General features: G+C 39.1%; 1 protein-coding gene across 3 annotated transcripts in view; it reads right to left on the reverse strand.

Moving 5' to 3' along the window:
* The window catches only part of MICU2 (mitochondrial calcium uptake 2), a 256,675-nt gene that overhangs the window by 15,382 nt on the left and 226,293 nt on the right, over window positions 1-15,000 (reverse strand). For all 3 annotated transcript variants that reach the window (XM_039492545.1, XM_039492554.1, XM_039492560.1), the window contains one exon: window positions 7,670-7,735. In XM_039492545.1, the coding sequence (XP_039348479.1) occupies window positions 7,670-7,735 (66 nt within the window). The remainder of the gene's footprint in view (window positions 1-7,669; window positions 7,736-15,000) is intronic.

Raw genomic sequence — 15,000 nt, forward strand, 5'->3', positions numbered from 1 at the left:
GATTTCAACAGAACTATTCTTATGACATCTAAATAGCCTCTGTGTCTTTTATCCTGCTGAAGAGGTAAGATGAAAGACAAGAGTCTATTCATGAGATTTAATACTAATGGTTATTTAGCTTTCAGCATCATCAATAACAAGTCCCATTAGTCCACTGTGTGTTTCATGCTTACTGCATATGTGACACAAAGTATTTTACAGTTAAAGAGGTAACATTCCTTGTTTCTATTCTATGCCACATTTCATAAAATGCCAGTAATATGAGATAAGTATGAGCTAACTTAAAAACAATCTTTTCAGGACTCATGCAATGGCACTGCCTTTTGTCATTTGACTGCAGGTAGACAATTTAAATATTCCCAAGGTCTGTGCTTCAGAAGTTTAAATGCTTAGGCTTCATATATGATGACTGATGTATAATACATTCATATATGCTTATCTGAAAGTCAAAAGCAAAACTTTTTGTTGTCATGTCAGCATCCATGGCTTTTCAAGAAGAAACAAAGGAGGATCAGCCCATAGTATCCGTTTCTAATTAGTTTTGTACTTTCAATTTACATATTAAAGATGGATTTAAAAAGTACATAACAGATTTCCTGAAATCATTATTTTTAAAATTTAACTTACAACTAAGTAACAACCTAATGCTTTCAATAGTCCACTTTTATCTCTATGCCTGTGAAGTCAAAATCTCTTGTGTTGCTCTGAAAACTACAGCTGAAAAGCAAGTGTTTATAATAACATTTTAAAGACTAAATCTACAACAGAAAAGGCACGTTGTTCCTCTACTCAAATTTCTCCTTATAAACTAGAAGACGATATATAAACAATACCTATCTCATCTTATCTAAGATGACAAAGCCTATCCCTGGATTTATAATAAATATGCACCTACTTGTTTGCTACCCTCTTTATCAGTTGAAATTCCAAGGTGGAATTGGCACATGTCCAAGCACTATGCTAGTGAGAGTTAAGTGTGTTTAAAAAACTACAAAATAGTACTTTTCTTGAAAGCAGAATGTGTGATAGGAAACCTGAGAGACAACAGCTTAAGGGTTTCAAAAAACTTCTTTTGCCAAGGTTAATGCTATTAAATTAAGGTACATTGTTAGTACATAATTCTTTTCTGTCCACAGAATCATTAGCTGCCTTTCCTGCTGATCTCCACATATTGTATAAATTAATATCCCCATGACAATCGTTTGTTAAAAGGTATGAGAGATGTACTAATATTTCCAACCCCTCACTCTTCTGAGGTTAGGTGGAAACATAATTTAGATTTTGAAACTTTCTTCCTCAGCTTTGGGAATGAATGGTGACCTAATCTAGTATACAAACACATCACCAATGAACTCAATGTTTGCAGGACTGGGGCCTTAAGTATCAGACTATTGGCAAGTATTAGCTAGAGTAGAAAAATGGTATTAGGCAGTGGAAGCTGTTCAAAGAGGTGTTACAAACAGTGGTGGGGAGACAGTCTCTATTTTCAGAACAAAAATAAGTGCAGAAATGAGAAAACATGATTTTCATAAATTCATTTATAAGAGACAAATAAAACTATTCTATTCTTTATCATTGTAGCTGAGCACCTTCCAATAGTGCATTAAGCTACATGACTAACATCTGTCACATATTGTTTGTTCTCTCATTCTCTCCCTAGGGGGAGAAGTATGTGCAGCACTTTATTTTGTTTGGGTAGTTTTTTAAAATATACATGTTGATATTTATATTAGAGAAGGCAGGGTCAAAGAAACATGCCTTGCACATGGAACAGAAGGTGGTGAGGTTCGTTATGGTCCCTAGTTCCTGTAGGAGTTCATTCCACAGTTTTGGAACAGCCCCCAAGAAAGTTCTGTCTCCCATGCAGACAAGCTTATTGTAGCAGGTTCCACAGTGTCAGAGGGTCACAATTGTTGACCACAGTCTTCATCCTGGCGCTTTAGATGATCTTTTAGGTATGGTGGACTCATGGAGCACCTTGAAGATAAGGACTGAGGACACTGATTTCGATTTGATAGTCTATGGAAGGCAGTGTACAAAGCAGAGGACAAGTGTGATGTGCTCACAGTAGCCAATGTTGCTGAGAGGAAATGCTGGAGTGTTCTGTATTAGTTGGTGTTTCCTAAGTGCTGAAGCCTTCATGCCCAGGGATACTGCAGTGCTGTATTCCAGTTCAGAGGTGAAAAAAGCAAATCATCTCTCTCCAGAACAAAGGATGGAAAAGGAGTTTTATGAGTGAAGAAGTTATGAATAGAAAGAGTGCTTGACACATGATCAAAATGGACATCAGTGGAAAATGCATATGGCCAAGTCTGAGAGTAAGTTGTTTATAGCTGCATCAAATTTCAGTTTAAGAGTTTAAAATCTCCTGTTTTTAAGAAATCAATAGCAGTGTCCCTAAGAACCAGTTAAATGTTTCACAAAAGACACACACGAGATACTTCATGTAGAAACAAGCTCATTATAGAATTCAGAACCATATGCCTAATTTGTCATTTGGAAACAACTGTCAAAGTAGATAATATACTGTATTATCTTGCCTAATATGAAACTTTACTTTATAAACAAATGCAAAACATCCTACACAATTAATCACTCCTTGCTAATGGTAATTAAAGTTCATTTTGTACCATTATACTTATTTTAGCCTTTTTGAAAAATTACACATTATTAATTAAAAGTATTTAAATAGTTTAAGAAACTGGTTTGACTATGTACTAGTCTTAGAAACAATGTGATAGCTCTTTATGGTGGGTTTTTTGGGTCAAAGTCCCCTTTGTTATTAAATTGTACCTGTATTATTGGTGAAAATCAACACCTCCTCAATATATCCCAGAGATTTTTCCATTTTGATACTGTTTAGGACAACATACACTTCCGTAAGTTAGCTAGGAAATACACTAGCTAGGGAACAATTATAAGCAATACCACTCCCCATGCGTCAGTGCTGGAGATGATCACCAGCTGCAGTCACAAAACAAAACAAAACAAACAATATCCCCTCACCCAGGTTTTAATACTGTAAAATAAAGGGAAACATGGGGGTTTTACATCATCTTCATGAGCATCTGGCATTGCCCAGGATGTTGGAGACAGGATACTGGATGAGAGGGACCACAGCTCACTAGGCTATGACATATCTTATGTTGCAATCAGGGCCGGCTCCAGACCCCAGCGCGCCAAGCGCACACTTGGGGCGGCGTCCCGCGGGAGGGCGGCAGGCGGCTCTGGTGGACCTCCTGCAGGCATGCCTGCGGAGGGTCCGCTGGTCCCGCGGCTCCGGTGGAGCATCCGCAGGCATGCCTGCGGGAGGTCCACCGGAGCTGCGGGACCAGCGGACCGTCCGCAGGCACGTCTGCAGGAGGTCCACCAGAGCCGCGAGACCGGCGACCACCAGAGCGCCCCCCGCGGCGTGCCGCCCTGCTTGGGGCGGCGCAAATCCTAGAGCCGCCCCTGGTTGCAATTAAATTTTGCCTAATGGCCTCAAAAGAAAGTGTTGCTCACTGAACTGATGAAAAGCTTTCTGAAATGGATAGGGCAAAAAAGCATGTCTCGAGCTAAATACATGACAAAACCCTATATACGTCAAACTAAAGGTATTTTAAAATTTAAAATTTTAATTTTCCCAAAACAAACTTTTTAATTTGAATTGGCATTTGGAGCCACCTACTGGCAGCAACCATCTCAATAGGGGGGAGGGATAGCTCAGTGGTTTGAGCATTGGCCTGCTAAACCCAGGGTTGAGAGTTCAAGCCTTGAGGGGACCCCTTAGGGATCTGGGGCAAAAATTGGTCCTGCTAGTGAAGGCAGGGGGCTGGACTTGATGACTTTTCAAGGTCCCTTCCAGCTCTAGGAGATTGGTATATCTCCTATTATTATAATAGAATGTGTGACTCCATTTAAGATACGAGATGGCTGTGAACTCCTTGGGGCAGCAAGGAGTTTGTTCTGTTTGTACAGTGCCTAATACAACGGGGTCCTAGTCCAGGACTAGGACTCCTAAGGGTTATAGTAATACTAATAAATAACAATACCACCATCTGGGAGTTCTGCAGAACAGACAGACAGAGTCACCAACAGGCTTTAATACTTATGTCACAATTACAACTGTCTCTATGTGAGTCTCTCATGGGGAGGGGAAGGAATGCCAGGTGGGACAGGCAGTTAGTGCTCGTGGCAGCAAGGCTAGCTGGGCCAAAGAGACAGCACGTGTGAATGTGGCCCACCTGCCAAATCTATGCACTTGCCCATCTATGTACTGGCTAAACCATTTCCAAGATGTATCAAATCCTGGTAGCCAGGGTGCTCCCCACAGCATCTCTCCTGGCATTAGCCTTGTATAGGCATAACTTTAGGGTCTGCCTACTCCCCATCCTCAGAGTGATTAAGGCTCTTAGTTCTAACTGAGCATTTCACACAAGATAAAATCCTAGGATTGTTGTTCTTCGTAAGAAAGTAATTTCATATGCAAATCATAATAGCGTTGAGAAACTATGTACTTATTTTTCTCCGCTGAAACTACTGTAGTAATCCTTTGGCTCTAAAGGGACACAATCAACTTTAAAAAATCATACTTCTGACAGCTCATCTTTTATCTCCTATATTTAAAAATAACACCAATGATTACCACAACATTAAGATATTAGAGAAAAAAATTTATACTTTGTTTGACAGAATTTTTGTAGAGTCAGTTTGGATTTTTATTCTGTTAGTTATTGAGTTTCCAGGGTTAGTGTGGGTTTTTTTACATAGCAACAGGAAAGAAAAATAGATTTTTTTTTAAACAACAAGAAAATAGGACTATAAAACCACAAAAATTGGCAGAGGGATTTGTATAACCTGATGCTATTTTTAACATGTATTTTTAAAACTGACTAGAATTCCAGATGAAAGTGACCCTTTAAGAAATTACATTATATTTTGTAGGTAATATTACTTCACAGATTTTTCTAATGAGAGTACTTTGAGAAAACAATCTGGAGTACAGTTTAAAGCAGAGTTAAGATATTTAGGGCTGGTCTACACTACTGCTTAAGTTCACGGGTTTGAAAAAGACACACCCCTGAACGACACAAGTTACATTGACTTAAGCACTGTCCACACCAGTGCTATGTCGGTGGGAGACGCTATCCCGTCAACATAGCTTCTGCCTCTCATGGAGGTAGAGTAATTATGCTGACAGGAGAGTGCTCTCCTGTCATATAGCGTGTCTTCACCAGATGTGCAGCAGCAGCACAGTTGCATCAATGCAGCTGCGCCGATGTAGCACTTGAGTGTACACTGCTCTTAGTCTCAACTCTTAAATTAGTTCCTAGAGAGCTGAGGTGTTCACAGCTAAATGTGACCAATTGCATCATAAAGGTCCTTTGAATTCTTATGCTGTAACTGCGATGGGGCAAAGAAAATAATTTTTGCTTCCACCTAGTATTGGCTAAACCTCAATCCACTATTTTTATGAATAGTGGACAGCCTGGTTAATCTGAGCTGTCTTCATTTGGTGGCTGATGAAAATTCCCAAGGCAGAAGGGAATTGTATAGTACTTTCAAGAAAGTAAAGCAGATTTAGACTGAATTATCTGCTTCTATGGAGGCAGAGCAATATCTTGATGGGGCAAACACCAGGTCTTCATGCTTAATGTTAGGAATACTTTGTACCACAATCATGTCTTCCTGTTTGTTGAAGGCCAGTGAGGAAGAACTGGTTCTGTAGTTTGTAGAGACTATCAGTGTCTTAAAAATTGCTGGTTTTCATAAGGAAACTCCTCTTCACCATCTTGCTGGACAATGACAATCTAGCCAGGTATCACCTTAGTATCTGATCTTCCAGTTTTGGCTAAGTTGTAAAGAAGGTTGTGGTGAGACAACTTTCAAATACATAGATGCCTCAGATCTCCATGACCCCTGTCAATCTGGGTACTAATCTGGGTGCAGGACAGAGAAAGCACTGGTGGTGCATTCATCTCCTCCTGGCAATGTGTTCTTACTGACATTGTTAGTTTTATCAGCTACCTTCAAACATGAGGTGTTATGCTGAAGACTCCCAACTCTGTTTCTCAATCTCATACAATCTAGCCATTGGTATAGAATGCCTTATCTGTGTGTTTAGTAGAGATTACAGAGTGGATGACAGTTAGCTGGCTGAAGCTCAGTCTGGGAAAAAATTAGGTAATGTTGGTAAATTGAGGGAGGTAGCCAAAAGATATGAGGAGGATTATATCTGCTCCTTTAATTGGGGATTGTGGTAGCCATTTGTTAACAAAGTTATCAATCTGTGGGAGCCCCAAGTACTGCTGGAAGATTGTCTAGGATTCTTTTTTATATCTTCAACTGGTCCAGACACTGCAAACATTTTCATTGGACGTGGACCTGGCTAAAGTAATCCATACCTTTCTCAACACAACATTAAGGGCCACATTGTAAATCAACAGAAACTGAAGCTGATGCAGAATGTGGAAGCTACTCTATAGTCTGTGCTGATTGCCTACTGGTTCTTGGGTGTGTTGATTTTAGCCTAGAAAGTCCTATATGGCTTGGGACTTATCTATCTGAGATACATGAGGAGAGAGACTGTAACATTATATTATTCTTTCTATAAACATGATTGTTAGGATATAGATATTCAAGCCTGTTTGGCTTGTGTATTTTTAGTACTTAGCTAGTTATAGAGGTATAAAAGAAATAATTAAAATCATTGTCTATCCGTGTAAGGGCCTTCTCTCACTGTGACAGTCTGAGGGCCTGTTTAGTCATATTGAAATAAAGCAATCTGGGGCTGTTAGGAAGGTGATCCGATCTATCACCTCCAGAGAAAGGGAAGAGTCTAGAACATGTAAAAGGAAATTTAGTTTGATAGTTTTCTGTCTGCTAAGAATTTACTTATTAATAGACACAGCTGGAGAACCCTTATGTTTGTATAGATGTAGTTGTGAAATTCTTATTTTTGTATTGTTTTGTATGGTTATTTGCATGGTCTTTGTCTGGTTCTGTAATTGTTTTTGTTTGCTGTATAATTAATTTTGCTAGGTGTAAACTAATTAAGGTGGTAGAATATAATTGGTTAGCTAATCATGTTACAATACGTTAGGATTGGTTAGGTAAATTTTAGCAGACTGATTGGTTAAGGTATAGCTAAAAATATTACTATATAAATTAGGGGCAAACAGGAAGTAAGTTGGGATTAGAAAATAAGGAAAAAGGAACTTGGATTTAAGCTTGCTGGCTGTTCACTCCAATAAACATCAAATTGTTTGCACCTTCAGACTTCGGGTATTGTTGCTCTCTGTTCATATGAGAAGGACCAGGGAAGTGTGAGAGTGAAGGAATAAGCTCTCTAACAACCGTTTTTCATAAATTATAAAAACGTTGCTTTTAAATACAAGCTTATGTACTCTAAATAATAGAGTGGTTACATAGTACTGAAGTACATTACTTTAATATGTTTTATTAGGAAACTCAGAAGTAAAACTGAAAAACATTTATAATACTTCTCTAACCAAAATTAAATAGCAGAGGGGACAGATCATGCACTTCCATTTAATTAGAAGTACCATAGTTGAAATGGATGAATTAATCTATAAGCGCTGCAAAAAACACTAACATACAGAGTTTAGTGTAAGTTCTATAGAAACCTGTTTAAGAAAAATGATTAACTTACTGTCTATAAGCATACCTGTGATACTGTTTCATATCCAGAAACTTTTCTCAAGTCATCTTGCTTCCCAATGATTTTCTGAAGCTAAACATAACAACAGAAACAGAGAATCTGTAAACATTTTGATTGGCTTAAGATTCTTGTATTTGTATTTTAGGAATATTTTTTTATTAACCTCACCTTTTAATTAATCTCATATTTTTCTATTGCTCTGTTTTCTGACCATCAAATTATTTTGTGTAGTAAAAAATCCTTTATATATTTAAAAGATATTTTGCCCAAATGTTTACCCTTCCTCCCTCTTTTCTACAGAGGTCCAATCCATCACAGTTCTCTTGCTTAATAAGTTCAAGCAAAACACTGGTTAATGAGCTGTCTTTTTACTTGTCATTCTAGTCTTACTGACAGAGGTTCTCTTATATTGGGAGCATCTTTTTGTACCATCCACCCCTGAAAAATCTCAAGATTCAGGGATGTTACATCCAGGATCATAAGGAGATAAGAATATGAAAGTGGAAAATATGGTTATGTTTCCCCACCCCAACTACTTTACCAATGCATATTTAAATGCTTTGGAATAGTTCTCAAATAGAGTAAAACCCTCCCTCTAGACAACAAAAAACTTGTCTGTTTAAATAAGGTACCATATGGTTAACAAGACCAACTAATTTCAAATTCAAAGCAATTTAACTAGCTAGTCAGAGAAATTACTTTTTGTTTTTTAAATCAAAATGTGGCCTGGACTTTTTTAAAAAATAAAACAAACATTCTTGAATGAGTCAATGAATAGAATTTTCAAAAAGCATGTAAGTTTCATTTTCAAAAGTCGCATAGAGCCTAAGTCAGTCTCATTTTCAAAAGTCACTGAGGTAAAATTTTCAAACAGCACAAAATATTTAAAATAATTGTATCAGGAAAAAAACAGCTATTAATCTGCACTTTACTATAAATACATATGTATTATTCAGAAACACACTCAGCAGCAAGCTTTCTTAATGGATATATTTTATAACTGTTCACAAACAGCTTGAGAAGTCAATATACTCACAAAATCCAGTGAGTTAACATAGTACATAGCAAAGTTCACCTACCTTTCATAGACATTTGTACCAGTCCTCAAGTGGATAGCAAAAATAAAAGAACAAGGAACTTGTCATTACATTTGGGATACAGGCGTAGACATGAACAGATCACTGTGGATTTCAAGTCACCTAGGGAAGATGTTTTTAAAACCAATATTTATATTGCCATCTTCTAGTCTGTTTTCTCTCTGAAACATCTCTGGGCTCTCTCTCATGCTGTCCCTTATTAATGGGAAAAGCTTCCTAACAAAATCCATAGAGCCACTACTTTGTTTTCAAATCCCTCCTTAGTTCATTTCTGCAATGATGCCTAAAAAGCAATACTGGCTGACATGGCTCTGCAGATGGTGAGCCAAGAACACTGTTTATTGCTCACACTGTTGTTACCATTCTTCTCCAACCCCTTTCATTCTGTTTGTCTAATCTACCTGTTGTGTCTTGTCATAACCTAGATTCTGAGTTCTCTGAGGCAGGGACTGGCTTTTTTACAGCATGCTTATACAATCTTTAGCACAATGAGGCCTTTATCCTTGGCTGATGTCCTATTTCTGGTTCTTGCAGGACCTTTGATGCCTATAGTAAAAGCATTGCCTTTGTAGGAGCATGAAGTTCTTCTGGTAATGAACCAAATTTCATAGCAAATAGCAAATTCTGCTTTGGACAAATTCATGATTGCTCACAAGTGGAAAAATTAAGCCAATTTGTTTGAAAACTCCCTTTTACTTTCTTATCTGAAGAATTTCTACCTTTTGTTTATATGAAAACATAAGAGATGAAGTAGCAAAACTTTTATTCTTCCACAAACCAAAGAAATGTGATTTTTCATTGGTTTCAATGCTTGTGAGAATTTTTTTTAAACATACAATCTGCTGAGAGCACTCACTCACATGTCTACGCTTAAAGTGTAATTTTGAAAAGAAAGCTATCTATAAGATTTGTTTGTTGTTTTCTAAAACATAAATAACCACAAAGTTCATTATCCACTTTCTAGAAAAAAAATTACGGTAATTGGTCTTTTCAGAAGTTTGAAGAGGTTTTTCCAGGACAAGGGGGGTGGGAGGAGGAAGAGGTAATTTCCAGTGGAATACAGAGAACTGTGCCCTTAAGTAAGAGATTCTCATCACATTGTAACATTTATCTGTGTTTAATATTTATATCAGTTCATCACAGTAATACACTAATGGCCATCATCCTTTAAATAAAACAAGTCAAAGAGGATGAGGCATATTATGCATAATTGATGCTTCTCTACCAAAGAAATATATTATTAAGAAGCAATCTTCTCAGAAGAAGACTTGCTTTAGTAGAATAGACTTCTTCATTTTTTAAAACAAAAACAAATGAAACAATTTTTCATTTTTAGAATTATACACTGAAGTTAGTGCTTGTGGAACTGTTAGCGCTGGAGACTGTACAGGTATTGTACGCCACACCTCCACGAGTGAGAGAGTAGTTCATTGTCCATGTTCAGTTAATTTTTGACTTCTAGTTATTTTGTAATGTGCACTCGTTTGGTGCTCCATTCAGGGCAGCCCAGAACCATAAGCCACTGTGTTACTCCTCTGCCTTAGAAAGATTAGACTGTCTCTCCACTCTTTGCCACACTAGTCTGCTTCACCAGGAAATTCCTCGGGACTCTGCCAGCTTTAATTTTGCCATGCAGGTAATAATCAGTGACCCCAGTTCCAAGTTCCCCAGAGGTGTCCCTCTGTAATGTCCAGTCCCTCTCATTGGATCCTCCCAGAAATCATTAAGTTCATTGCCTCCAAAGAGACAGTACAGATGCCAGCCTGTTAGATTAATTGGGGACTCACTCAATATAACAGCACTGAGATGGTCATAGTAAAACTAAGAATAAGTTTATTAATAAAGAACAAAGATTTAAGTGATACTAAGCAAGAGAAAAAGATACAGGTACGGTTAAAAATAAAACACAACACAACATGCTTTCTAGTGACTAAAACTAGCAAGTTAAAATCTTCGCCTAAGCAGTTCTTACTTACATCAAGTTACTAGCATATCCAGCCCCTCAGAACAGAGGATCCAATATTCATGGAATCAGATGGTGCTGTCCCCTTCGTTCCCTAAGCGATGGATAACTGAGAGGTCTTCTGTCCTCCCTTTTATAGTCCAGAAGACCTTTGAAATGTATTCTTTGAAAACTAAACACAAAGTTCCTCTCCCCTGCTGTTGTGTAGATGCCAAAATGTCTTCCTCATGCTCTAGCTAATTTGCTTTTTCAATTGGCTTAATCACTTCATTTACCCTAGATGAAAATGTGCTTCTATTGTCTCTGGCCTCACCTTGCTCAGTTTACATTGGAGATACAGGCAATCAGGTTATTTGCCCTCTCTGCTCAGATTGCTGGGTCTGAACATATTTTAGGAACATATTTCCGGCACACATACATAATTCTTTACATGCTAACCAAACACACATCAATATATACACAATCAATCAGTGTGTCAATAGTTTTTATATGATAACTTACAAGACACTGTTTGGCTAAATGTTCTGACAACAGTGTATTGAGTGCTTCCTTTGCCAGTTTGCATAAAGGGATTCAGGGTCTCAACTTGTCAGCTATATTGAGACCAACAATTCACTTCGCTCACTATCTTAATAAAGTCTAAATCATACAGCAATTGTAGGTGTGACCACATCTGTGCAGTGTAGGAAATGAGAAATACTAAACAGTCATTACACTAATTCGTTATCTTTTGAGTAGTTGACTAAATCCAGAGAGTTTTTTAGAGTAGCAGCTGTGTTAGTCTGTATCCGCAAAAAGAACAGGAGTACTTGTGGCACCTTAGAGACTAACAAATTTATTTGAGCATAAGCTTTCATGGGCTACAGCAGGCCAGGGAGCAATGCCTCTAGTTTACCTCATCTAACATTTTTCATTACAAGACCCTATCTTCAGTTTTTTTAGAACTTTGCCAAAGTGTAAACATTCAGACTGAAATCTTCTGTTTGCTGTCTGCTTTAGGATGATTTTTTTTGTGTGTGAAACTTTCATCCGAAACAGTTCATCAATTGGAAGAATGTGTTTTTTTTTTTCTTTGATGATGCTAAAAAATTCTTACAATCATTTCATTGAGAAGCTCTAGTGCTTCCATGCTCTAGAGCAAGGACTTGAAATATGACAGGGGGAAGCCTTGGGATTAGAGAAGTATTTTGCTGTCCTCACAAATATGCACTGAAATTTGGCTGAGTGATAAGCCTCTGAAAAAATCACAGTTTGCACATCAGTAGGGGTTTGTTAGAGTTGGACAGCTAAATTCTATGAACATTTTACTTGCACTAAGCATGCTCCAGCCCAGAGCTGCAGGGATGACCAGGACTTTCTCTGCAATTGCTCCTTCTGGCAGTCAGAAGCTGCTGTGATATTGGCCATGGAAGCTGAGAGCTAGGAGGCTGTCTCTCTTATGCGCTGAATAATCTCCTGTGGCCCATAGGGTGAAATGGAGAAAGAGAAAGCAGCCTAACAAGTGCAGAGGTGTGAGAAGTAGAGAGGGGAGAGGAGCAGGTTGGGAGAAGGAGGACACATTAAGTTGCGGCAGGGTGGGGCACAGGAACAGATCAGGGGATGGACAGAAGAGGGCACCGCTGGGTGGACAGTGTAAGAAGGGTCTGTAGCCACAAGAAAACACTCTCCTCCAAAACATGGAATTGAACCCATGATTCCTCTGCTATAAGGAAACAGTTACAAAATTACAGGCAAAGTATGCATCTCATCACATTTAGTGGCTGATCTACACAGAGGATGACAGCCTATTACAGCTATCAGTTACTCTGTTAGTTCAAGTGTAGAGATCTGTGCTGCAGATCTAAAGATTCCAACAGTGTGGATGACACATGTAGACGTGAATATGGTTCCATATGATGGATTTTTTTCCAGTTTAATTTATTTTTTTAATATAGGAAATTACATACCCTGTACTAAGCCAAAAGAACATTAAGATTGGAAAGGCAAGCACTCAAAAGTTCAGTAATGCAAGAATTAATCAACTTTAATTCACTATGCATTATGATACAATCTTTAATTACATGATCACATACTTTTTTTTTTTCCCCTCCAGAGGACCTTTCATTCAGAGCACAGGGTGGATGGGGCTCATGGAATGAATCAGGGCTGGGTAACGAATGAGACTATTGTCTGTGGGACCCTGCCTCATTTGTTGCAAAAGTTGGAAGGTGTGTATCTACTAGTAGTACCAAGACAGGTCAGAATAGCCCTGCCCAAAGCTAAAGGCCCGACCCCTCAGCTAAGAGGGCAGAACAACTGAGCCCAGGCTACTTGTGATTTCTGGGGACAATGGAACAGAAAACAGGATAAGGAGTTGAGGTAAAAGGTTAATAATGAGGGATACAAAGGGGTCACTGAGTAGAGAACCCCAGACCCCACTGCTCCTCAAAGCTGTCTAAGGAGTCAGTGGACATTGCCCAGAGGAATTCTGCCCGGAGGTGTGACCAGATAAGGGAACAAAAATAGGCCCCACAGGCGCAGATCACCGCCCCTCCATCTAGCTTCCTCCTCCTGAAGTGATGTATGGCAGTCTTGGCCAGTGCCAGGAGGAAGTTGGCGAGAATGTCTTGCAACTTTGTGGGGCCCTGGATGGGATGTGAGAGTATTTGGAGGTGTAGGGAAAAGTGCAGCCAGAACCTCGGTAGGAGGGTAAGTCAGGGCTGCAAACTGATGCACCCTACGCAGATGAACACCAGGGTCTCCCTGTTGCCACAAAAGGGGCAGATGCCAGGGAAGTCCGTGAACTGGGCTAGGTACACACTCATGCTCACAGCTCCATGAAGAAGCCACCAGATGATATCCCTAGCAGGCCATCGGACCAGAGTGGAGTGCAGGCTGGCTCGCTGGTGGTCCTTGCCCTCCTTAGGTGGCAACAGGTGTCAGCAAGGGACATGAGGGCAAAGAAGCAAATCATGTGAAGCACGAGTGTGTACTGATGTTTTCGCGTTGCAGTACGGAGGCAGGCCAGCTGGACACTGTGTAGCCGGCTCAGGTGGTATGGAAGATGTGTAGTGAATGAGACAGGGGATTTCACAAAGAGGAAGGATGGTCGCTTGACTAAGGCAGTTGAGAATTGTATTTTACCCCTGCATCTGTCCCAGAGTTCCAATGTGATGCTGGGTAAGTCTCAAATCTCAATTTTCACTGGTGGCCACTGTGTTTTGGATTTTCTGTGTGCCCAAATTGAGATACCTGGGGCCAGATTTGCAGAAATGCTGAGAACTCATAACAGCAACTGACACCAAAAGGAGCTGTGCCTTGAACATATGAAATTCATAAAATGCTAAATACTCTGAAAAATCAGGCCTTGGGCATCTGAACTCGGGCACCCCAAACCAGTGGACAGTTTTGGCCTTGCTCTCTCTATGTCTCAGTCCCCATCAGTAAAATAGGAACAAAATCTCCCTATACAACAGGAGTGCTGTGAAGATCAATTCATCAGTGTTTGGGAAGCACTCAAGTAGTGTAGTCATGAGCACCACAGAAATGCCCATGAGGAAGATAATAATTCTATATTAGGAGCAGGGCTTGGATGGCATGAAGTTCACTTACTCTCAGAAAAAGTAGTTGTGTCCTTAGAATACATATAAAGCACCTGAGAAAACTGTGGACAAATTCTTTTACTTGTTGGCATTGGCCACTGTCGGTAGACAGGATACTGGGCTGGAAGGACCTTTGGTCTGACCCAGTACGGCCATTCTTATATTCTTATCTTCCTCTTTCCACCCCTTTCTTTTTTGCTCTCGCTAAATTTTGTTCTAGTTAATTATTGCCTTTCTAATATTACCTCTTCTTGTTTCCAGCACAATGTTTTCCAATGTCATCATCATCCATTGTGTTGAGAACTGGACAAAAATAACTGATTTTGATCATTCTGAAATCCTCTTCTGATTATCTTCCCAGTGTTGAAACAGCCCTATACCTTCCCCTTATATTTTTCTATATGGATTTCTGGAACTGTCATTCCTCTGGCTGCCATAAAATGCTAGTTGTTTTAAGGATTAAGTTGAGATCATAAACACTTTCATTGGTACCTTAATCACAATTTGAACCCAGAGATCAATTGCTGCCCTTTGTTATCATTGTGCAGCCCCAAAGATTTCTCCGAAAAGGTCAACACATTATTGTTTAACATTGCTTAATGTGTGAACTATATGTGTTTTGTGAATGTGTACCAAAACTGAATGCTTCATTAGAGAATCTGTCATTAATTGATATGAGATAAAATGAGTTATTAC

Source organism: Mauremys reevesii, linkage group 1 (assembly GCF_016161935.1).
Source record: "Mauremys reevesii isolate NIE-2019 linkage group 1, ASM1616193v1, whole genome shotgun sequence".
NCBI lineage: Eukaryota > Metazoa > Chordata > Testudines > Geoemydidae > Mauremys > Mauremys reevesii.